Here is a 23,728-nt window from a genome sequence, read left to right as displayed (position 1 = left end):
ATTTCACACTTTGATTCAAGTGGGTTATGAACTCCCATTTTTACCCCGTATACAGATTGCAGAATCACATCAGTTACACTTCCATTGATTTACATATTGCCATGTCTGTTGTATTCTGCTGCCTTTCCTATCCTCTACTATCCCCCCTCCCCTCCCCTCCTCTCCCCTCTTCTCTCTCTACCCCCTCTACTGTAATTCATTTCTCCCCCTTGTATTATTTGACTGTCTATAGATTTTTAAATGTGGTAATGGGGACATAGGTTACCAAAGTATAGAGCTTGTTTGGTGAATCATCATCCATGTTACGTTTTTCTGGATAATCACACACGAATACGATATGGGACATTCCTTATTCCTTTGGCCCAGACAGCTTTGTTGAGCCTGATATCAATGCGCACATCTGGAGTTCCCATCTCCTTCATGGCAAATTTCTGGATCTCTTAGAGTGCCCGAGGAGCACGCTTCTTGAAGCCCACTCCTTGGATGCGCTTGTGAATGTTAATGGTGTATTCCCAGGTCACGACCTCGTTGATGGCAGAACATCCCCTCTTCTTCTCGCCACCCTTCTTTGTGGGAGCCATTCTGCCAGGCCCAAGTTCATCGTCAGAATTTTAATAGGAATTGCATTAAATCTGTATAGCACTTTGGTATTATGGCCATTTTGACAATATTAATTCAGCTTATCCAAGAGCATGGGAGATCTTCCCATCTTCTAAGGTCTTCTTCAATTTCTTTCTTTAGAGCTCTGTAGTTTTCATTGCAGAGGTCTTTCACCTCTTTTGTTAGATTGATTCCCAAATAGTTTTTTTTGGAGACTATTGTGAATGGGATAGTTTTCTTGGTTTATCTTTCAAATGATTTGTCATTGATATTTTAGGAATGCAATTGATTTATGCGTGTGAATTTTATATCCTGCTACTTTGCTGAATTCCTTTATGAGTTCTAGAAGTTTTTGGTGGAATTTTTTGGATCTTCTAAATATAGAATCATGTCACTAGCAAATATTGATAATCTGAGTTCTTTCCCTGGTTGTATCACTTTAATTTCTTCTGTGTAAATGCTCTAACTAGGGTTTCAAGGACAATGTTGAATAAAAGTGGTGAAAGAGGGCATCCCTGTCTTGTTCTAGTTTTTAGAGGGAATGCTTTTAATTATTCTCCATTTAGAATGATGTTGACCTTTGGCTTAGGACAGATAGCTTTTACAATATTGAGGTATGTTCCTACTACCCTAGTTTCTCTAGTGTTTTGAACATGGAGGGGTACTGTATTTTGTGAAATGCCTCTTCTGCATCTATTGAGATGATCATGTGATTCTTGTCTTCAAGTCTAATTATGTAATGAATTACATTTATTGATTTCCGTATGTTAAAACATGCATCCCTGGATGAACCACCCTTGATCCTTGATCATGGTGCACTATCTTTTTAATATGTTTTTGTATGATACTTGCTAGGATTTATTAAGAATTTTTGCATCTATGTTCATGAGGGACATTGGTCTGAAGTTTTCTTTTCTTGATGTGTCTTTGTCTGGTTTTGGTATCAGATTTTGATTTTACTTCTTGTACTTTAGGAGTCTTATTGAGGAAGTCTGTTCCTAAGTATCAGGGTGATACTAGCTTCATAGAATGAGTTTGGAAGGGTTCCCTTTTTTCCTACTTCATGAAATAATTTGAGAAGTATTAGTGTGAGTTCTTCTTTGAAAGTCTTGTAGAGCTTGGCTGAAAATTCATCTGGTCCCTGGGTTTTTGGTGGTATCTTCAATTTAATTGCCTAAAATTGATCTGTTAAATTTTCTGTCTGTCTGGTTCAATTTGAGTAGGTCACATGTCTCTAGAAATTTGTCGACATCATCATGATTCTCTATATTATTGGACTACAGATTTTCAAAGAAGTTTCTGATTACCATCTGTATTTCAATAGTGTCCATGGTGATATTCCTTTTTTCATCATGATTTTTAGTGATTTGAATTTTCTCTCTCTTTTTCTTCGATCACTTGGCTTTTATTTATTTATTTTTTTCAAAAAAACAACTTTTTGTTTTGTCTATTTTTTGAATTTTTGTTTGTTTGTTTCAATGTCATTGATTGGGGCTCTGATTTTCATTATTTCCTGTCTTCTACTGCTATTTGTGTTTATTTTCTAGCTTAACCATATAATCTTAACATGTCATTGCCCTGCTTAATTACTCACACTGTATTAAATGAGGTGAGGGATCTAATTTGATATTTGCTTCATTTTCCATTCAATGACTCCAAAATAATTTGTCTAAATTTGTGTAATTCCTTGACTTGTGCTCTCATTTTCACGCATAGTAAGCTCCTAGATACAGCAGCACTTACTTCTGTACTGCTGTTGTTGTTCCTTGTGTCTCTCACAGGTTTTGTTTCTTTGGTTTCATTTCTTTGGATCTTGCTATATTGCCTAGGACTGCAGACTTATGCCACCATGCCTGGCTGTTCCACCTTGTTTTGACAATCACATCCTTATAAAGTGAAAACCAAACTAGGATGTCTACATAATGAAATGCTACTCAACAATAAAATGGAATGAACTACTGGTACAGGAAATGACGTATATGAATCTCAAAATAATCATGCTGAGTGAAAGAAACGAACACACTTACACTAAAAAAAAAATGACATATTGTCCATTTACATCAAATTCTAGAAATTCTAGAAAATGCAAACTAATCAGTTTATAGAAGCAACAATGTGTTGGTAAAATAAAAAGGAAGTAGGATAGTAGGCAACCAGGCAACAGAATCAAGAATATTCTTTTAATTATAGGAAAGTTCTAAGCATGTTCAGGCCAACAGGAATAATTTGGTGGGAACAGAATTAAAGATACCAATGGGTGATATGGTAATGATGGAGTAAGGTCCCCAGGAATCCAAAGTATACAAGACTTAGTTATAGGGCTAGGGATATAGCTCCATTGGTAGAGTGCTTGCCTTGCATGCACAAGGCCTGGGTTCGATCCCCAGCACCACAAAAAAAAAAAAAGACTTAGTTATATTTCTGAAACTCCCCTTAGCAATCTTGAAATCCACATGTGTTTTTACAGTTGCCTTTGATACCAATTCTACCTTCTGGGTTGTTTTCTAAAAGGATCTCTGCCTTTCACAAAGTTCACTGTTAAGCACTAATTTACTGAAGTCTTTGGATCATAAACAACTCACAACCTTGTAAAATTTTTCTGAGGAATCAGTCCTGCCTGGCTGCCTTCACTCCACCTCCCTGTGGACTCTGAAGGAAAGGGTTGGGGTTCATTAGTCTCTGAGTTCTTCCCATTGCATCTGTCACAGCACAGAAATGTGTGCCACTCTGAATACATTCTGCCCCCTCCTAGGAGAGGTTAGATGTCTTCAGGGACATTTCAGTTTTGGGTAAGAAAAAGTCCAGCTACTATAGATCTATCAATTGAATTACCCAGGAGATGAGACCTCCTTCCCCAATTCGAGGACAACCAGTGAAACTCTGTGATTATGTAAGTGAAGATATTGAGAGTAGCCAGGCATGGTGGTGCTTGCCTGCAATTCCAGCAGCTCAGGATGCTGAGCCAGGAGGATTGCAAGTTCAAAGCCAGCCTCTGCAACTTAGAAAGGCCTTAAGCAACATAGTGAGAACCTGTCTGAAAATTAAAAAGGAAAAAAAATTAAAGGGCTGGGGATATGGCTCAGTGGTAAAGCATCCATGGATTCAATCCCTAGTACAAAAAAATAAAAATAAAAATAAAAGATACTGAGAGTAAAAAGTTGGAGGGGATTGTTCAAAATCAAACCCTCAATGAAAACAGACTAGAGCATAGATCTTACGACCATCACCAGACTGCACAGCCCAGCCACAGTCAGGAGATCTGCTCACGCCATATTTTCAATTTCCAGCCTGGTTGTCAAGAGCTCTTACAAAAATAAGTGGGATATGAGATGAAGAAATTAATATAACCCCTTCACCACAGTCTTCCATGGTAATTCATTAACAGTATAAATCCTCCTGGAAATTTCATTTATCATATAACTAATTAAAAAGCAAAATATAGGGGCTGGGGTTGTGGCTCAGTGGTAGAGTGCTCGCCTAGCATGCACAAGGCACTGGGTTCGATCCTCAGCACTACATAAATGTAAAATAAAGATATTGTGTCTACCTAAAGCTAAAAACTAAATATTTTTTTAAAAAGCAAAATATATATTTAGGGGCTCAAGGTATAGCTCAGTGAACAGATTCTTGCAGATTCCTGCTAAGCATGCATAAGGACATAGGTTCAATCTCCAGCACCAAAAAAATGTATATATGTATGTGTATTTAATTAATAATTCTTTATTTAACTAAATTAGTTTGATTTTAATACATTAGTCATATGTACAAACTAGTTTTATTGTTTGTTTATGTTTTGCTTCCAAGCTATCTAGGTCATTTCATTTTTTTTAACTTTATAAATTTTTTATTTGTTCTAATTAGTTATACATGAGAGTAGAATGCATTGATGTACTTTGATATACATAAATGGGATATTCTTTCTCATTTTTCTAATTGTGCATGTTGTAGAATCATATTGATCATGCAGTCATATGTATACATAAGGTAATAATGTCTGTTTCATTTTAGATGGACACAATACCTTTATTTCACTTATTTATATGTGGTGCTGAGGATCAAACCCAGTGCCTCACACATGAGAGGTAAGCACTCTACCACTAACCTACAACCCGGCCCAATTTTAATGATTTTAGATGTACTGATACTCCTATCAGTCCTGTAAAATATATATTACTAGTCTTAATTTTCACTGAGCAAAATAAAATTTGGGGAGGTTAAGCCAATTTCTTAGGACCAATCCATCAATAAGAGGAAGAATCAGAATTTCAACCCAGGTCCTTGCAGTATCAATTTCTATAAACTTCCCACCTCTCCCCTGCCATTTTCTCCTATTAAGCATTAGTATTCTGTCCGGCTCCTCTCCCTAGTGCGCTGAGCGCGTGAGCCTCGGCGCTTTTGCGGTCTCTGTGGAGGACTATGTTGTTACCGAACATTCTGCTCACCGGTACTCCAGGGGTTGGAAAAACTACATTAGGCAAAGAACATGCATCAAGATCAGGACTGAAATACATTAATGTGGGTGATTTAGCTCAAGAAGTTTGATCACCGGATATCATGGAGTCTGGCAAGATGGCTTCTCCCAAGAGCATGCCGAAAGATGCACAGATGATGGCACAAATCCTGAAGGATATGGGGATTACAGAATATGAGCCAAGAGTTATAAATCAGATGTTGGAATTTGCCTTCCGATATGTGACCACAATTCTAGATGATGCTAAAATTTATTCCAGCCATGCTAAGAAAGCTACTGTTGATGCAGATGATGTGCGATTGGCAATCCAGTGTCGAGCTGACCAGTCTTTTACCTCTCCTCCCCCGAGAGATTTTTTATTAGATATTGCAAGGCAAAGAAATCAAACCCCTTTGCCATTGATCAAGCCATATTCGGGTCCTAGATTGCCTCCTGATAGATATTGCCTAACAGCTCCAAACTATAGGCTCAAGTCTTTACAAAAGAAAGCATCTACTTCTGCAGGAAGAATAACAGTACCACGGTTAAGTGTTGGTTCAGTTACTAGCAGACCAAGTACTCCCATACTAGGCACACCAACCCCACAAACCATGTCTGTTTCAACTAAGGTAGGGACTCCAATGTCTCTAACAGGGCAAAGGTTTACAGTACAAATGCCTACTTCACAGTCCCCTGCTGTAAAACCTCAATTCCTGCAACATCAGCAGTTCAGAATGTTCTGATTAATCCATCATTAATTGGGTCCAAAAACATTCTTATTACTACTAATATGGTATCCTCACAAAATACTGCCAATGAATCATCAAATGCATTGAAAAGAAAACGTGACGATGATGATGACGATGACGATGATGATGATGATGACTATGATAATTTGTAATCTGGCTTTGATGCATGTAACCTGTAAACTTGGTCTTAAATCCATTGTACTGAAATTAAAGAAGCATGCTGGATGTTTTCAAGTTGTGTGTTAGAAAACTTAAGTAGTATTTAATGAGTAAATAATAGTTCTTATTCTTAATTGCAATGTTGGATTTTCTTTAATAGGACCAGTAATGGTTTTTCATCAGCCTTTATGTGTAAAAAATAAAGTTGTTAATTGAAAAAAAAAAGCATTAGTATTCTTACCTATAAATACATTATTTATGTTGTAATGTATATTTGTGTCTAAATATCTTTTATATATTTATCAGTATCCATGTGGGAAGGCTCAAATTTTTAAATGTGTAAAACCAGTGAAAGTGATTAAGATTTTTTTCTAATGGTTTTGTTTCCAAATCCCTTGACAACCTACCTGAGGCTAGAAACATGGAGCATGGGGTTGGATTGTCTCGTGAATTTGAAGAATAAAATTCACAAACACAGGGTGAGAACAAAGAAAGAGGATTTATTAGAGTGATAGAAGGCAGAGTTTCCAAGGTGGGAGGGGTCCTAAGGGAGGGATATCCAAGAGTGCCTACTGTCTAGGGCTTTATATAGATCTATAGATTTAAGAAAGTTAGCCCCCTGCCTAATCCTGGGTAAGGTGTTCAGTGTCCGTGAGGTGTTCATGCAGCCTGTAGACAATCAAAATATCAGTCAGGCATTTTTCCTTCTTTGGAGAGGCATGAATCCCAGTCATGTAGGTCCTGATTTTAAAATAGCCTTTTTGTAAGTTTCTTGCCAAATAGCTGCAGGTGCTGATTGGGCTCTACTGCTCAGGAAGTTACCCACAGGCCATCCCCTCTATCCTTCCAGCCTCATCTCTTCCTCAGTGGTGGGCAGGGTGGGAGTGGGGGAGGACCAAGGTCATATCCTAATTTGCTTCTCTTCCCATGGTTGTCACAGATAAGCCTTTCACAAATGTAGATGTTGCCAAAACTATACAATATATCATATATTATTACCTTCAGTTGTGGACATGACTTTCAGGATGGATATTTGTGGCAAAATGTGTGTCTCTTTTAATGGAAAATTAGTGAGTTTAGGATCAAAATCATTTAGCACAATTGTTGTCACTCATTTGTTAAAATTCCATTTTATTTACATTTTTTATCCAATTAGATCTCTCTAAATAGAGTAATCACAACATAAGCAAAAAAAAAAAATGAACAGTTCACAGCTGAACTAATTTTCTCTATTAGCACTAACAGCCCCAGAGAACAGCCCAACACAGTGCCTCCCCTAATCAGGCTCCCACTGTCTCCACTCTGGAGCTGGGCAGACTCCTTCATCACAGGGAACAGCTGGAGACAGTATCTACACACAGCCACAGGGCTCTTCATTCACTCTAGCAAAGGACAGAAATGATCCCTCCCCAGCGGCTGATTAGCCCACTCTATCCTCAGCATCGACTGGGTGAGAAAAATTCTAAATTGAACAGATTCCTGCAGAGGTGGGACACAGATCTGTATGAGCAGTGAGTTTGTAGTTTTGCAATTGGGAATGGTTTTGTGCCCTGAAGGCTACTCCCATTGCTGTGGGGAGCAGAGGAGAAAGAAAGCAGGGATCCATCTAAGCACACTTTTGTTGCTTTTGATGCCCATTTTTTGAGACTTGAAACAGAATACAATCTCTAGAACCAGTCACAACTTAAAATCATAGGACATTGTTAAAAGTTGAAAGACTTTTTCCATTCCTTTTTCTTCCTCATCCTTCTCATACAATATTGTAGAGAAAACAAATTCCAGATTTTTTTAAGATTTGCCAACATGAAAAAAGAAAAAATGATCTGCCAACATGTACAGATACCCAGAATTAATGACATAAATTTTCACAGTAAGATTGTGTGTGTGTGTGTGTGTGTGTGTAAAAGAATGAAAGATGGAAAGAGAATACAAGAGAGCTAGAAGAGCTATTCTTATGGATGAGAGAAATGACAGAAAGAAAGAAAAAAAGATTATACATAATATATGCACAATAAGCCTAAAACTTGTGAAGCCTCTAAAAATGAAATTATCATTTCCAACGCAACGTACAATATGAGTGATATAGCCTCTTAATTGTAGCTAAAACAATAACATCCTATGTCCCATACAATAGTTTTCAAAATGCCCAGCAAGTTTTTTATCTTATTTTTCTCATTATTCTACACAGTGTCCAACAAGTTCAAATTACATATCAAACTTTCAATAATAATATATATTTGAACATACATGAAATAAATCAGGAAGAAAAGTAATACAAAATACAACTTCTTCCATTGTTCATAACATTAAACATCAATTGTTGGGTTATATTGTAATCCTATGTTTAACTTTTTGAGCAACTGACAAACTGTGTTGCACAGTAGCTACACCATTTTATATCCCCACAAACAATGGAAATGGTTCTAATTTCTCCATATTCTCAGAAACACATATTTTCTTTATTTTTTAATCACAGCTATCCTAGTAGGGTATAAAATATTATGTCATCATGGTTTTGATTTACAGTTCCCTAATGACTAAAGATGCTGATTATCTCTTCATATGTTTGCACATCTTTGTAGAGATGTCTATTCTGGTCTTTTGCTAATTATTAATCACATTATTGATCTTTTTGTTGTTGAGCTATGAGGGTGTTTTATATGTTCTGATAGTAGGCCCTTATCAGATATATGATTTATCAGATACATATAAATATTCTCTCACATTCTTCAGATTGTCTTTTTACTTTCCTGGTATTGCTTTTTTATGTAAAAATAAAATCCAATGTCTCTACTTTATCTTTCATTGCTTGTGCTTGTAGTGTCATTTCTGAGAATGCACTGCCAAATGTAAAGTTATAAAGATTTACTCCTATGTTTTCTCCTAAGAGTTTTATAGTTTACTTCTTTAATTTAGGTGTTTTGTCCATTTTGAGATTATTTTTGTATATGGCATAACGTAGGGTTCCAACTTCATTCTTTTGACAATAAAACTCAGTGGAGAGAAAGATGTGTGTTTTGGGTCTTCATTCTTTTTATCCAGTTGTCTCAAAACCATTCATCAAAAAACACCATTCTTTTGTCCATTAAAAGTTTTTGGTCAACAAATATATGAAAAAAATATTCAACATCTCTAGCAATTAGAGAAATGCAAATCAAAACTACTCTAAGATTTCATCTCACTCCTGTTAGAATGGCAATTATCAAGCAACAATACATGTTGTCGAGGATGTAGGGGAAACGATACACTCATACATTCCTGGTGGGACAGCAAATTGGTGCAGCCAATATGGAAGGCAGTATGGAGATTCCTCAGAATCTTGTCTATTATTATTATTATCTATTATTATATTCTAATCTTCTTTATTAGCCAACTAAAAAGTTTATATGTATGATGTTCCTGGCTTCATCCTGTCAATTTTGACTTCCTTTGGTCTTCTACAACTTGAAAGAAAAGCACATTTTTCTCATGTGTTTTGTTTGTTTGTTTGTTCTTTGAGACTCTGCTACTATTCTGATTCATCTGATTGCAAATTGTGTAATCTTCCTCCAAATACTGCTGACGAAAACTAGCTGTTTCTTTAGATAGTTCAGATAGTGATTTTTTTCTACATGTCTGACCCAGAACTTAAGTTTTTTGCACATAATTAATCCCAAATTTCAGTTTAAAATTGGATTTAAAGCTGGGGATGTGACTCAGTGTGAGAGCACTTACCTAACATGCATGAGGCCCTGGGTTCCATCCCCAGCACCACAAAAAAATAGAAAGTAAGAGAGAAAAAGATATTTTTAACACTATATCAATAAAATGCTTCTTCTGAGGTCATTATAATCCTAACAACAAAACCCAGCCCATCAGAAATGGAAACTAATATTAGTGCTATCTTTGCTACAGTACTCTTGTGTTCTTTACAGAATGTCCACACTGCTTTGCAGGAAATATTTAACTCACTTTAAAAAATCTTGCCGGGCACAGTGGCAGACACCTGTAATCCCCTCGGCTCAGGAGGCTGAGGCAGGAGGATCATGAGTTCAAAGCCAGCCTCAGAAAAAGCAAGGCACTAAGCAACTCAGTCAGACCCTGTCTCTAAATGAAATACAAAATAGGCCTGGGGATGTGGCTCAGTGGTTGAGTGCCCCTGAGTTCAATCCCTGGTACCACCACCACCCCAAAAAAAAAAAATTCTACATTAAAATGGAACCAAGAGTTGTCTCATGTTGAGTTAGGTGACACAGTCCTTGTTCAGTCAGTGCTCTCACTGTTGGTGGAAACACAGCCGGTACTCTGGAATCCCCAACAGTAGTTTCAATTTATGTTCTTCATCACAGATAAGCACATAACTCTGAGTTTCCTCTGAGCTTTGAAATGGAAAATATATGCTTTATTAATCACTTCTTGATGCACCTATAAAAATACTGCATACTCACTAAGACAATTAGTTACTAAGCTAAAAGAAAAGGCTTCATGGCTCTCTACAAAGATCAGCTGGTCTTTGGTTTATGTTTTTATTTCCTAAGTTTGAACAATTAAGCCCCTGTCCATAGGATTAGCTGTAAGAACTTATTACCATTTTGTTCCTATTTATTTCTTGTGTTGCAGTTAACCAATATATACCATTCATATTCTGTGTGTGTGTGTGTGTGTGTGTGTGTGTATGTGTGTGTTACTAGGGATTGAAATCTACTGTCATGACAAAGGATTAAACAATGCATCATGCAACAAAAAGGAAGAAGAGACTAATCCTGGTCCCATGACAAACAACGTTCTCTGAACAACCTTCTGATTAAAAAATTTTGACACCAATGACTATATAGATAACACAGACTAACGTTCTGCTGCCTTACATTGGTTTCAGCTAAAAGGGAAGAAAAAAAACTGTGGAGTTCATAACCAACTTGAATCTAATGTATGAAACATGATATGTCAAGAGCTTTGTAATGTTTTGAACAACCAATAAAAAAATAAATAAAAAAAAGAAAAAAACTGTGAAAGAAAATCAGCCCTTGACAACTAGAAAACAGGTTTGTCAAAACTAGAAAATAAACCTGGCTCTATCTCCATACAGAGGCCTTGGGATGTCTAGAAGTTGGTCCAGAATTCATTGTTAGGCTATGATGAGTTCCCTCAAAACAACAACCTCTCAGACCCCCAACATCTGGCAGGTCCACCCTATGCCATATGCAGCAGAAGAAAACAAGACTGTCCCATAGCCACATCTGAACACAGATTAAAACCATATCCAAACCATAACAGTCAGACACTCCCCTGTCTTGGCTTTTTGAGTGATTTTTTCTTTTTTACCAATTAAAATTTTCATCTTCTCTGCTCTTCTTGCCTTCTAAATGAAAGTTATCAGGATAAGCAGTTATTTAGAATTATCCCACTTCCTAACAGCATTTATTCCAGAGGAAGAAAACTACAGCTTTGAATCCTTCTCATTACCACCCACACAAGCCCCAATCCTATAATTCTTTTCTAAAATCCTCTGCTTACTGAGCCTTCCATGTTAGCCATGACGTGATGTAATTGGAAGGAGTACATGGACCCAGCTCAGTTTGACTGCAGGTTTGTTTCTGGTGGTCATTGGCTGGAGGCCATTGACCACAGAATTAGATTGAGAAATTGTCAAAATTTCTTTCTTAAGATGTTTTACCAGAGGTCTGAAAGTAAAGCAGAGATAAGGTGGGAAAGTATTCTAGACAAACGGAATATCCAGTGCAGGCCCATGAGACAAGAGATGCATGTCAGACATGCTAGGGAAGGTACATGGCTCATTCAGTGAGCAAGAAAATACAGCTTGGCATGGTGGTGCATGCCTATAATAGCAGGGACTTAGAAGGCTGTGGCAGAAGGATAAGTTCCAAGGCAGCCTCAGCAACTTAGCAAGACCCTGTCTCAAAAATAAAACATAAAAAGGAATAGGGATGTTGCTCAATAGTTGGGTGCCCCTGGATTCAATCCCTGGTACCAAAAGTGGGAGGGGGCATAGGAAAGGGATGACTTATAAGAGAAAATATATATAATATTATGAAGATAATAATAAATAGAATCTTGTAGAGCTTGGTAAAGACTTTCTATTTTGATTGTGATAAAAAGAGGTATTTGAGAAAAAGAGAGAAGCACTTCTAAATAATGAATCTAGTAGAAAAGATGGTGGAATGAGATGGACATCATTACCCCAAGTACATGTATGAAGATATGAATGGTGACTCTACTTTGTGAACAACCAGAGACATGAAAAATTGTGCTCCATATGTGTACTATGAACTGAAGTGCACTCTGCTGTCATATATAATAAATTAGAATAAATAAATAATTTTAAAAAAAAATAATCTGGTTGTTGAAAGGAAAATGGGCTGAGGGGGCAAGAATTGAAACCCATATAGGTTAAGAGGCTATTACAGAAGTCAGAGAGAGACGATGCTGAGAAGTTGTGAGGTTCAGAATATGTTGTGAAGGCAGAGTCATTTTCTTTTACAGATAAATGGTTGCATGTGGGATATGAAAGGAAGAGAAGAAATGGGATGGACTTGAAGTTTCTTGCTTAGCATTTGGGGGAATGGTAATTCTGAATTACTAAAATGGGTAAGATAATAAAAGCACTTTTAGGGATAGAATAAATGCTGGATTCGTCATCAGAAAACTCAGTTTAAACCCTGGTCCAGGTACTTACCTGACATGTAAACTCTGTGAAAATGTCTTAACAGCAAGTCCAATTTTTTCATAATGCTCCCTACCTCACAGAAATATTGTGAAAATAAAATAGTGTGAAAGAGCTTTGCAAACTCTAAAGTGCAATGCATGTGTAAACCATTGTACTCACTTATTCCATGCAGGAACTGAGAACACACAATTTGGAACATGAGGGTCTTCCAGGAAGGAGAAGCCTGAGTGAAATCTAAGTGGCAGTCTAATGTACAGTTAGGGGAAGTAACAGACCAGAGAGAGAGGCCACCAATAGGCAAGGAAAAGCATAGAAACTATAACTTAAAAAGATTAAAGACTAATTTCTCAACCTTGTTTTTACCAATGACAGTGATAATAGTAATCGCCCTATAATCAATTGAACACTGTTTTCTGGTGTTGCTCTCAGGATATCAGGACTATGATAAAGTATCTCTTACTAATTCTCTGTACATATTTCTATAATGAGTACAGAGAATTAGTAAAAAACCGCCTATCCCTCTTCCTAAAATTTACCCTGATTTCCAAAGCTGTTATAGTAACAATACAAGTCCCACATTGGCCACAGAGCAGTACGCATAAGTTCTGGAAGTTCTGCTTTTTTCAATGCAACCAAATCTGCCCTCTGATCAATGATAATGAATTCAACAAGAAAACTAGGCAAAAAGAGTCCAAACCATGATGGCTTGGGAATCAGCATTTTCTGGAATTTCTAAGAATGTTCCCTCTATTACCACCTTCTACACCTGTGGCATGGAGAGGTGGCTATAGGGCTATTTCTTGCTCCATTTCCTTTAATTAAGCTATCCTAACCATCCCACTAAACTATTCCATCTTGAAATTCAAACCCAAAGTATAATCAGATATCATCTCACTCTAATAAGAGGGATTATTATCAAAAAGATCATAAGACTCCTGTCTCAAAACAAAGATGAATTCTGAAGCTGGGGGAATAGCTTAGTCATACAGCGCTTGTTTGGCATGCAAGAGGCCAGGGGTTTGATTTTCCAGCACCACAGAAATAATGAATAAATAAGATTAAAGATGAAAAGCACTAGCAAGGATGTGAAGAAAAGGGAACGCTGGTGCACTATTGGTGGTAATATAATTAGTACAGTCATTATGGAAAACACTCTGAATGTTCCTCAAAGTTAAAAATAGATAACATATGATCCAGCAATTCCACTACTGGTACATTCCCAAAGAAAATTTTAATAATATGTCAAACAGACATCTACATTCCCATTATTTCACGACTATTCACCATAGTCAAGAGATGGAAATAACCTAAGCTCTTTGAACTGAGGAGTGAACTAAAAAAAAAAAAAAAAAAAAAAAAACATTATGGTGCATGTGTACAATGGAATAGTGCTTAGCCATTTAAAAAAATTAAATCTGTTGCATGAGACAACATGGATGGAACTAGAGATCATTCTGTTAAGTAAAATAAGCCAGGCACAGAAAGACAAGTACTACATGATCTCACCCATATAGAAAGAATTTTTTAAAAGGTCACCTCACAGAAGTTGAGAGCAGAATGGTGGTTACCAGAATACAGAGAGAGTGGGGGTGGAGAAGGGGGTGAGGTTGATCAGTGGGTATTAAGGTGTGGTTAGATAGGAACAAGAAGTTCTGGTGCACTCTTGCATAGCAGGGTGACTATGGGTAATAATAATGTATTACATATTTTTAAATGCTAGAAGAAAGAATTTTGAATATTTTCACCATAAAGAAATGACAAGTGTTTGAGGTAGATATTTTAATCTGATTTAAACATTACACAATGTACACACATATCAAAACATCACATGAACTGGGAACAATGATGCCACCTGTAATCACAGCTACTCTGGAGGCTGAGGCAGAAGACAGCAAGTTCGAGGTCAGCCTGGGAAATTTTTCAAGACTCTGTCTCAAAAAAAATAAATAAGTAACAAGGGCTGGGGATGTGGAGTGCCACTGGGTTCAGTACCCCATACCAAAAAAAAAAATTACATGGTACCCCTTACTCTATACGGTTTTATGTTTTTATATATCTGTTAAAAATAAATTTAAATTTAAAAATCAAAGAATAATCTTCAACTCTCCCTTTTGGACTCTTCATTTTGAAATTTAAATCACCAAGCTCATATAAAGAGAAAAAGCAAAAGGAGACCTGGATCAGAAAACTAAATTTTCACTAAAATAACAAATAACTGAAGTCAGAAATTCTGACTGGTATTTGGCGGTGGTTATTGTTGTTGTTGCTGTTTTGCTTTGCTTTTTGCTTAAATTGTGTATTATATAGTTATGCTAACATATGTAAGATACTAAGTGCCAAATGCTTTGCAAAGATTTCAAGAGTTCTAAAAAATTTGAGCATTATTATTCATGCTTTATGGATGAGAAAACTGAGGACCAGAGACATTTAGTAACTTCCCCAAGTTCACACACATCTAGGATATTGGAATTTACACCCAGACAATCTGGTTCTTGAATCAAATCACGTAAACTCTCTGTCAGAAAGCTGACTAAAATTTCGGCGGGGGCGGGTGCGGAGGAGGCTGGGGTTGTGACTCAGCAGTAGAACACTAGACTAGCATGTGTGAGGCCCTAGGTTCTATCCTCAGCACCACATAAAAATAAATTTTAAAAAAGGTGCAATACCTTTGTGTCCAACTACAACTAAAAATTAAATATTTTTTCCAAATATTTTTTAATTCACCTCCATGTAACAGAATAATTTTCTTAAACATGTTGTGGGCATATATATGCATAATTACAAAAAGGGGAAAACAGAAGACAAACTAATGTATTTAAGCCTCTTTTCTTGGAAAAAGTAAGTCAAAAGAATACCAAAAAAAGCCTAAGGCACTTCCGGATCCTGGGGCCCAAAGATGGACGTGCACCTGAGGAACTTCTGGATCTGGGGGCCTAAACATGGATGCCTGAGGCATTCTGGATCCTGGGTCCTAAACATGGACACCTGAAGCACTTCCGGATCCTAAAGCCTAAACATGGTTGCCTGGGGAACTTCCGGATCCAGAGGCCTAAACATGGACATGCATCTGAGGAACCTCTGGATCCGTGGGCCTAAATATGGACACCTGAGAAACTTCCAGATCCTAGAGCCTAAACATGGTCGTGCACCTGAGGCACTTCCGGATCCAGATCCGGATCCGCTGGTCTAAACATGGATGTCCCAGGAACTTCCGGATCCAAGGACCTAAACATGGACGTGTCCCTGGAACTTCTGGGTCCTTGTGCCTATAAAGAGCAGTGCATGACTCTCAGAAGGGACGTGGCCCATGAAGGGGAGCTGAGTATGGGGCTTGTTGGGGGGCAGACTGAGCTGTCGCACCCTGAACTTGAATGTGACGGTGGCCTCACTTCCCAGCCTTCTCCTGGGTGTCCCTTCCTCCCCTTCCAGGCAGTGCTGGGGAGGAAGTGAGACCAGGTGCAGGGGCCAGGCCCTGAGGAGGGACACCGTCTTTCTCCTCACTTAGCCAGGCTCCTGGCCTGGCTGGGGACGGGGATGTCTTATGACACTGGCTGCCTCCTGCATCCCTGCCCCAGGACCTCAGGGTCCACAGGTGGGGACAGTCATTGACATGATTCTCCCCTGGCCACTGACCCTCAGCCCCGGGGTCTGCCCAGGGAGAGCTCTGTCTCCCAGAGGGTCAGGCGTCCCCTGAGACCTGCTGCTCCTTACCCATGGTCGTCCTGGGCGAGCACAGGTCAGGAGACCAGATGCTACTGAGAGTGACATCTCCTGGATGGACAACTGAGGACTTTGCCTCTGTCCCCAGGCCTCAGACACCGGATGATCCCTCTCAGAGACAGAAAATAACCCCACACTGCCCAAGACTTATTTTTAGCTTTGGATTCTGAAATTTTCCTGCTGCCACCTTCTTTGTGAAGCCAGTTTTTCAACAGAGACAATATTCCGGGCCGGGGGGGGGGGGGGGGGGGGGGGGGGGGGGGACACAACATTGAGTCAATCAAACCAAGCTGACACATCTGGTCCTCCAAGAGAAATCTGGATTGGAGGGAGAACAGCTATTCTCAACTGGTGAAATAGTGAAGTTCCCTTGTCCTTATTTTGTGTAAGCAAAATAAATAATCTGATGTTAACTCATCAAATTATTTTTGATGAGTGCTTGGCTCATAGGAAAACTGATTCAGTTTTATGGAATGAAGTGTTACCTGATTTTAAAATTTAAAATGAAGCCAGTTAGGATTGTTAAATTACACTGTCATAATTCTGTTCTTTGATAGCAGAAATAAATAAACCTTTTTTTAAAAAATTAATAAATAACTTATATCCACCTCACCAGTGACAACTTTTCAATGGATTTTAAGAAAAACTATCTATCAAATATTTTAAAAATCCATTTATTGAACTATTTTGTGAAAAAAATGTGATTTTCATTTTGTAATGAAGAAATCACCACAGTATATTTGTTATTATCCCCCTTATTTACAATTATGATGAAGATTGAAGTCTTGAGCATTGAACTGCTTTCTGAAATAAACCAAATGTAAGCTTTTGAAAGTAAACATTGGGAAAATATATTTTTGAAAAATCTGAAGGGTCGTATATACATACGTAAGAAAAAATACAATCCCAATCTGAAGACATTTTGCAATTAAAATTGCATTTCTTCATCCTTTTTTAATACTGACAAACTAAGTTATAATTCAGAAAGAAAAATTTTTTTCACAATATACATACCAAGTATCATTATGTATTATTTGAACATCCATTTTATTATGTTTTTTAATAACTTACTACACACAACTTAAATTTGTTCATACTAATAAAGTTACGCCATCATATTCTTTGTGTGCTTGATTTGTCTCATTTCTAATTTTCTTAGGTCACAAAAACACTTTGAGATGAACTCTGAAAATTTATTAATGACAAGTCCCAGCATTGAAATTCCTTGGTCAAACAGGATGAGGAATATTAGTTATCAATGCTCAACTATATTCCTGAAAGTTTCAACATTTTCCAACTAGAACCAGCAGGGTAGAAACTACCTCTTTGCAAAGCATACTCAAAGCAGATTTGTCACCTGCCAGCTCTTCCCTATGAGAAATTTCAGATTTATTAGGTCGAGTAGGAGGAATGGACAGATCATAACAGATACTTTGATTTCTAACGGTGAATGAATTTCAAGAGTTAAGTTAGGCTCGTTCCAGGAATGGAAAAAGCACGACTTCTTTCCACTCTGGGAAAAGTAAAGTAGGGATTGGAGCTTTCCAGGCATGTATTCAGTCATTATTATATAGAAATGCAAAAAAGCCATTTGGATTTTGTTTGTTCAAAGTATGCTTTGTTAAAACTACAGATTGCCTTTCCAATAAGTTGGTGTTACAATAATATGTGTGAATGATTACTGAACAATTCAATACCTGATTACAAAGAAAGAAACATACAGCTGTAAAAAAAAAGTAAAAATATTAAAGAAACTACACAACTAAATAATACAATCAACAATTTACACTGAATAGAAATATATGGAACATTTCATCCACCAACAAGTAAATATACTTTCTTAACAACAATAAAATTCAAAGAGATAAAACCACATTATAGTGTCAATACTTTGAAGTATTCACTTCAAAGGGATTAAAGAACATTCATATTCTCTGTAATATAATCAAATTGATATACTTCTAAGAAGTTTAGTGCGTGTGATAGTCTTGAACACTTTCTCTTCTGCAAATGGAACTTTCAGTAGCAAATCAGCTGTCAAAGATGCTGATTATAATTATGTCTTTATGATAACTTGCCATTGCTTAACATGACCTATCAGAAAATTGTTTTGAGTTATATAAAGAAGTCAAACCAACAACTAAAAAATAAATGTTTTTTAAAAAATAAAATATTATCTCCATTACCCTTCTCTCATTTCTGTTTTTATATGAATTAAATAAGAAAACATGAAAGCACATCACCTAATAATTAGCACTTAATAGATAATCACTAAATAGCAGTTCATTTAATCATATGTGTGTGTGTGTGTGTGTGTGTGTACCTCCTAAAGATTTAGGTGCTTAAGTCCTGCATTTTCATTAAATTCTCTTAGTGACTGCAAAGACTGTTACGTCAGTCCCTATAGAATTAACTTTTCTACCAACTAAACAGGGCAAGCTGATGTCATGGCTGAAAAGCTTCCATGTGCATAAAGCCTATATAATTCAGGTAGAAAACACCAGCACTACAGCTGCCAATCCCAGCTGCCTTCTTTCTCTATGATTCCCTTTCAGTAATTTAAGGTAGAATATTCCATCTAAAAACAACAATACAAAACTTGGCAGCTAACAAGTGTGCTAAAGTGGAAGGAAGATGCTCCAGCAACACTGGTTTTCTGAATAACTAGTTAAGGTTCTGTTTTAGAAGCTCCCTGATAAACTAGCATGGCCTCCAGAAATGGGTGATTATGTCTTTTAAATCCTATACCACATCCTCAACTGGAAACCAATCCTATAACATCTTCCTGCAGAGCAACATGCCTCTATGTATTGAAAGCAAAATATGAGACCATAGGAACAAAGGTGTGATTCTTTTCATCTCTGAAAAATCCTGAAATCGTACCTCTCACCAGGAAATATCACCCAGTATATCTGCTGTGACTTGTCACCAGCTGTGAACAAGACCCAAAGGAACTTCAAGAGAGTTCACCTTCCTTATGGAAAAATCAAGGTAAATGAGGTTATTTGACTTGTCCAACTCCATACAGATTATTATTTCCACTGGAAGATGATACTCTTGGTATTGACACTACAGGACTAACAATTCAGTCATTTTCAGTACTGAAAGCATCAGAAACCACTCAGGGTGAGTTTTATAAGCATTTTAGTTCTATTCTAGTTTTGCTCTTAATAATTTCCCCCCTTCTCCTGAAATGTATGTAGTTTGTGCACCATATTCTTGACATAAACTAACACCAAATTGCTGCACCAAATGGAGCAGCAAACATAGCTCCATTTTTCAAAGTGTTTTTTTCCTGTGGTTCCATAAAAAATAGGAAAAAAAATGCTGATGGTAGAAAAAGTTTTAAATGCTTACCCATCTCCTATGAGGAGGAGATAGAAGTCTTTATTGCACACTTGGTTCTCAGTCCACACACACACATTTCTACCTGTACAGCAGAAATGTCTCATGTTGAATTTAAAATACACCTCTGGCTCCATTCCTGGTCAGGATTCTCCTTTTCAATTTTGAAACCAGGAAAACACGTAAATCTTTTAACACTTAAAATAGTTTGGGGTTTGTTTGTTTGTTTGTTTTTGTTGTCGTTGTTGTTGTTGTTTGGAGAAAAAGCTTTAAATTCATGCTCTAAGAAAAGTTTCTAAATAGTAAAATTAATCCATAACTGTATTAAGATGTTACAGTGAGTATTAATCAAAGCATCAGACCCATTTAATGTTTAAGTGTCAATTGAAAGACTTCTCCTGCTCCAAAACAAAAACATATCACAGATCTACCTTGCTAGCTCCTTGCTTTGACACTATCATTTTGTCCTCTGATATAAACGGCGAAAGGAGCCATTAACTGCAGGAGACCTGCCTGGTGAGATACAGGAAATACAGAGAGCTAGGAGCAGAAAAGAAGCTTTCTCTAGCCTTTTTTCTATGAGCGATGTGAGTTTATTGATTTGTCTAGCAGAGAGCCTGATCTCAAGGGCTGATACAAAGCACCTTATTGATCTGTGATAGGCAGGAGGTAGCATAAGAGGGAGGGGCCCAAGGAACCACAAGAAACAGTCTCCAAGGGTGAGACACTCCTGGAAGGCTGTGCACCAAGGCAGGATGATGGGGCAAAACTCCCATAGATCACTCCCTCAAGCGGACTTGGGACACCTTGGAGAGGAAGACGGTCACTAAGACATTCTACTTAACTCCCCAGTTCTACCAACCACCACAGAATTTCAGATCCAAGTAGAGATAGAGTGGATAAAGCCTGGACCAGGAGTCAGGAGACCTAAGTTTAAGACCCACATCCAGTTGCCTTGCCTATCTGTGCCTCATTTTCCCTATTTGTAAAAGGAAAAAAATATTAAAAATTATGGAAACTCTCAAGTCCCTTTAAGAACTAAATATTCTATGACTCTGTATAACACATATATGTTATTTTAAAAAATAGTGACACTAGGGTGGTACATAGGCTAATCTAAAAGAAAATAACAAGTTTTGATTTACTTGTGAACCAGAAATTACTTACTTAGGGTAGAGATACCTTAATATCTCCTCCAGTCAAAATCGATCACTTAAATCTAAGCCCTGATATCTAAGCACAGACAACAAAATCAGAATTTGAAAAAAGCTAGAGATAATCTAGTCAAGACAATGAGGCTAGTGGGCCTGGACTTTGACCTCCAGTTTAAGAAGGAGGTACCTACTTTAGCGGAGGGCTCTAGGACTAGCAAGCCTCCTTACGCTCTCTCCGGATTTTCCAAGATTTCCAGAGTTTGATTCGCCCTCTTCTAAATAATTGTTCAAAAGCATCACAATCACATTGTCAGTTATCCAGTTGCTTCATGAAATGTTGCTGCCCTCTGAAAGCCTCACCTCAGAAAGTACAGTGTCTGACATCAGGGGAGCAGGTATGTTGGGTTAGTGAAAAGTGTAGTCCAGAAATTATGTCTGAGGTCAGATTTATGGGACCTTGAACAAACTACTTATTTATGGTAAGGAGAACCCTACTATCTCCTCTTGCAAAAATCCATAACCTAAATCTAAGTACTAAGATCTTGCTATAATAAGGGAAGAATAGCATGATTGGTCTTTCCATCTCCCTCTTCAAGGTGGATTTATGAGTCTTAGTGAATCGAGATTCTCCACTGTATTATTATTCCATAAGTGAGTGTTCAGCACCTACTATGCATTCAGCATGATTTAAGGAACACAGGGTTAGAGGTGTAACTCAGTGGTAGAGCTAGTGCTTAGCATGTGCAAGCTAGAATCAAATCTCCAGCACCAAAAAAAAAATAAATTATTTAATTAAATTAAATTAAAACAGAAAGAAGGTAGGAAAGGAGGGAGGGAAAGAGAAACACAAAACAATTAACTATAAATTCTAGATATGAAGTGTTATACTGACATTTTTATTTTTTTACTTCTCCGCAGGAGTATTCAACAAAGAGAATGGAAGAGGCTTTCCTACTCAATCAAACTTCTTTAGTGACATATTTTCGGCTTAGAGGTTTATCTGTAAATCAGAAGGTGCAGATGGCTATGTTTTCCATATTTCTCGTTTTCTATGTCCTGACTCTGCTTGGGAACATCCTCATTGTCATCACTATCATCTATGACCGCCGGCTCCATACCCCCATGTATTTCTTCCTCAGCAATCTGTCCTTTATCGATGTCTGCCACTCCACTGTCACTGTGCCCAAGATGCTGAGAGACACCTGGTCAGAGGAGAAGCTCATCTCCTTTGATGCCTGTGTGACCCAGATGTTCTTCCTGCACCTCTTCGCCTGCACAGAGATCTTCCTCCTCACCGTCATGGCCTATGATCGTTATGTGGCCATCTGTAAACCCTTGCAGTACATGACAGTGATGAATTGGAAGGTATGTGTGCTGCTGGCTGTGGCCCTCTGGGCAGGAGGAACCATCCACTCCATATCCCTGACCTCCCTCACCATCAAGCTGCCCTACTGTGGTCCTGATGAGATTGACAACTTCTTCTGTGACGTGCCGCAGGTGATCAAATTGGCCTGCACTGACACCCACATCATTGAGATCCTCATTGTCTCCAACAGTGGGCTGATCTCCGTGGTCTGTTTTGTGGTCCTTGTGGTGTCCTATGCGGTCATCCTGGTGAGTCTGCGGCAGCAGATCTCCGAGGGCAGGCGGAAGGCCCTGTCCACCTGTGCAGCCCACCTCACCGTGGTCACACTGTTCCTGGGACACTGCATCTTCATCTATTCCCGCCCATCCACCAGCCTCCCAGAGGACAAAGTGGTGTCTGTGTTTTTCACTGCTGTCACCCCTCTGCTAAACCCCATCATCTACACCCTTAGGAATGAAGACATGAAGAATGCCTTGAACAAGATAATGGGGAGGAAGGAGAAGAAAGAAAAATAATGAAAAGGTCTAAGCCCTCAAAATGCCTGGTGCTCCAAGTCAAAGAAATGTCTGACAAAGAATGCATTATATACCATATTTATCAGACTGTAGGACTTGTAAAATTATCCTCTGGCCCCATATCTAACAATCAGCAATAGCGGTGATTAGTAATACCTTCCATTTCCTGTAACTTGTTCTAGGCACTGTGCATTTAATTCTCACAACAACCCTGTGAGGTAGGTATTGTGTTGATTTTCACATGACAAAACTAAAGCTCAAAGAGATCAAATAGACTGCCCAAAGTCACCCAGCTAGGAAATACTGACTAGTTTTTACTGAGCACCTAATTCATGCTAGGTACTAGGTTTATACTCACAAATAAAACATACATATAGTCCCTCCTTCGTGGAGTTTAGGGTGTGATGAAAATAGAAAATGAGAATGTTTCCTAGCTTAGTGGCTTTGAATTTGGGTTTAAAGACAGGATTTAAACCCCAGTGTATCAACACCAACTCAAGCTGTCTTCAATACATCATGCTGACTGTCCCTGCTTTTCTGTTACAGTGATAACCAAGATCTAAGCAAACCTTCAGATTTCTGGAAAGCCCTTACCTACATCTTCACTTAAATGCTTGCCTAAAAGCTTAGCAAAAACTGGTGAATCAGACAAAGTAAGCCTGCACATGACTTTGGTGACAAAGAAGACTTTTAACCATTGAAATTACTGACACTCTCAAGAAGTTTTCAGTGAAACCTGCCATCAGAACAATGAAATGTTTTATTTATTCATTTGGCAAATATTTACCAAGCACCTAATTTGTGCTAGGTACTAGGTTTATAGTAACAAACAAAACATACATTTAGTCTCTCCATCCTATATCTAGTGAAAAGAAAAAATGAAAATATCAATAAACGCATGGTAATTACAGACATGACAAATTCTGTATAAGAATAGAGCAGGAGGTATGGAAGAGACTAGAATGTTTTTAGACTGATTGGACAAGGAAGGCCTCTCTGGGTTAAT

General features: G+C 37.8%; 2 protein-coding genes and 1 pseudogene across 2 annotated transcripts; 2 read left to right on the top strand and 1 right to left on the bottom strand.

Moving 5' to 3' along the window:
- Positions 1-226: 226 nt before the first annotated feature.
- On the bottom strand, positions 227-581 carry LOC113200715 (large ribosomal subunit protein eL31 pseudogene; annotated as a pseudogene).
- A 4,381-nt stretch (positions 582-4,962) lies between these two features.
- LOC113200699 (transcription initiation factor TFIID subunit 9-like) lies at positions 4,963-6,138 on the top strand. The gene is given in 2 exon segments (XM_077799843.1): positions 4,963-5,757; positions 5,760-6,138. Coding segments are annotated over 2 exon segments (795 nt in total). The 5' UTR covers positions 4,963-5,154; the 3' UTR covers positions 5,952-6,138.
- Positions 6,139-21,777: 15,639 nt separating this feature from the next.
- Positions 21,778-22,722, top strand: Or4e1 (olfactory receptor family 4 subfamily E member 1). Its single transcript, XM_026414243.2, has one exon. It carries the CDS (start codon positions 21,778-21,780, stop codon positions 22,720-22,722), a length of 945 nt encoding a protein of 314 aa, XP_026270028.2.
- Positions 22,723-23,728: the final 1,006 nt, after the last annotated feature.

This window comes from Urocitellus parryii, chromosome 6 (assembly GCF_045843805.1).
Source record: "Urocitellus parryii isolate mUroPar1 chromosome 6, mUroPar1.hap1, whole genome shotgun sequence".
Lineage (NCBI taxonomy): Eukaryota > Metazoa > Chordata > Mammalia > Rodentia > Sciuridae > Urocitellus > Urocitellus parryii.
This window is presented reverse-complemented; position numbering and strand designations above follow the sequence as displayed.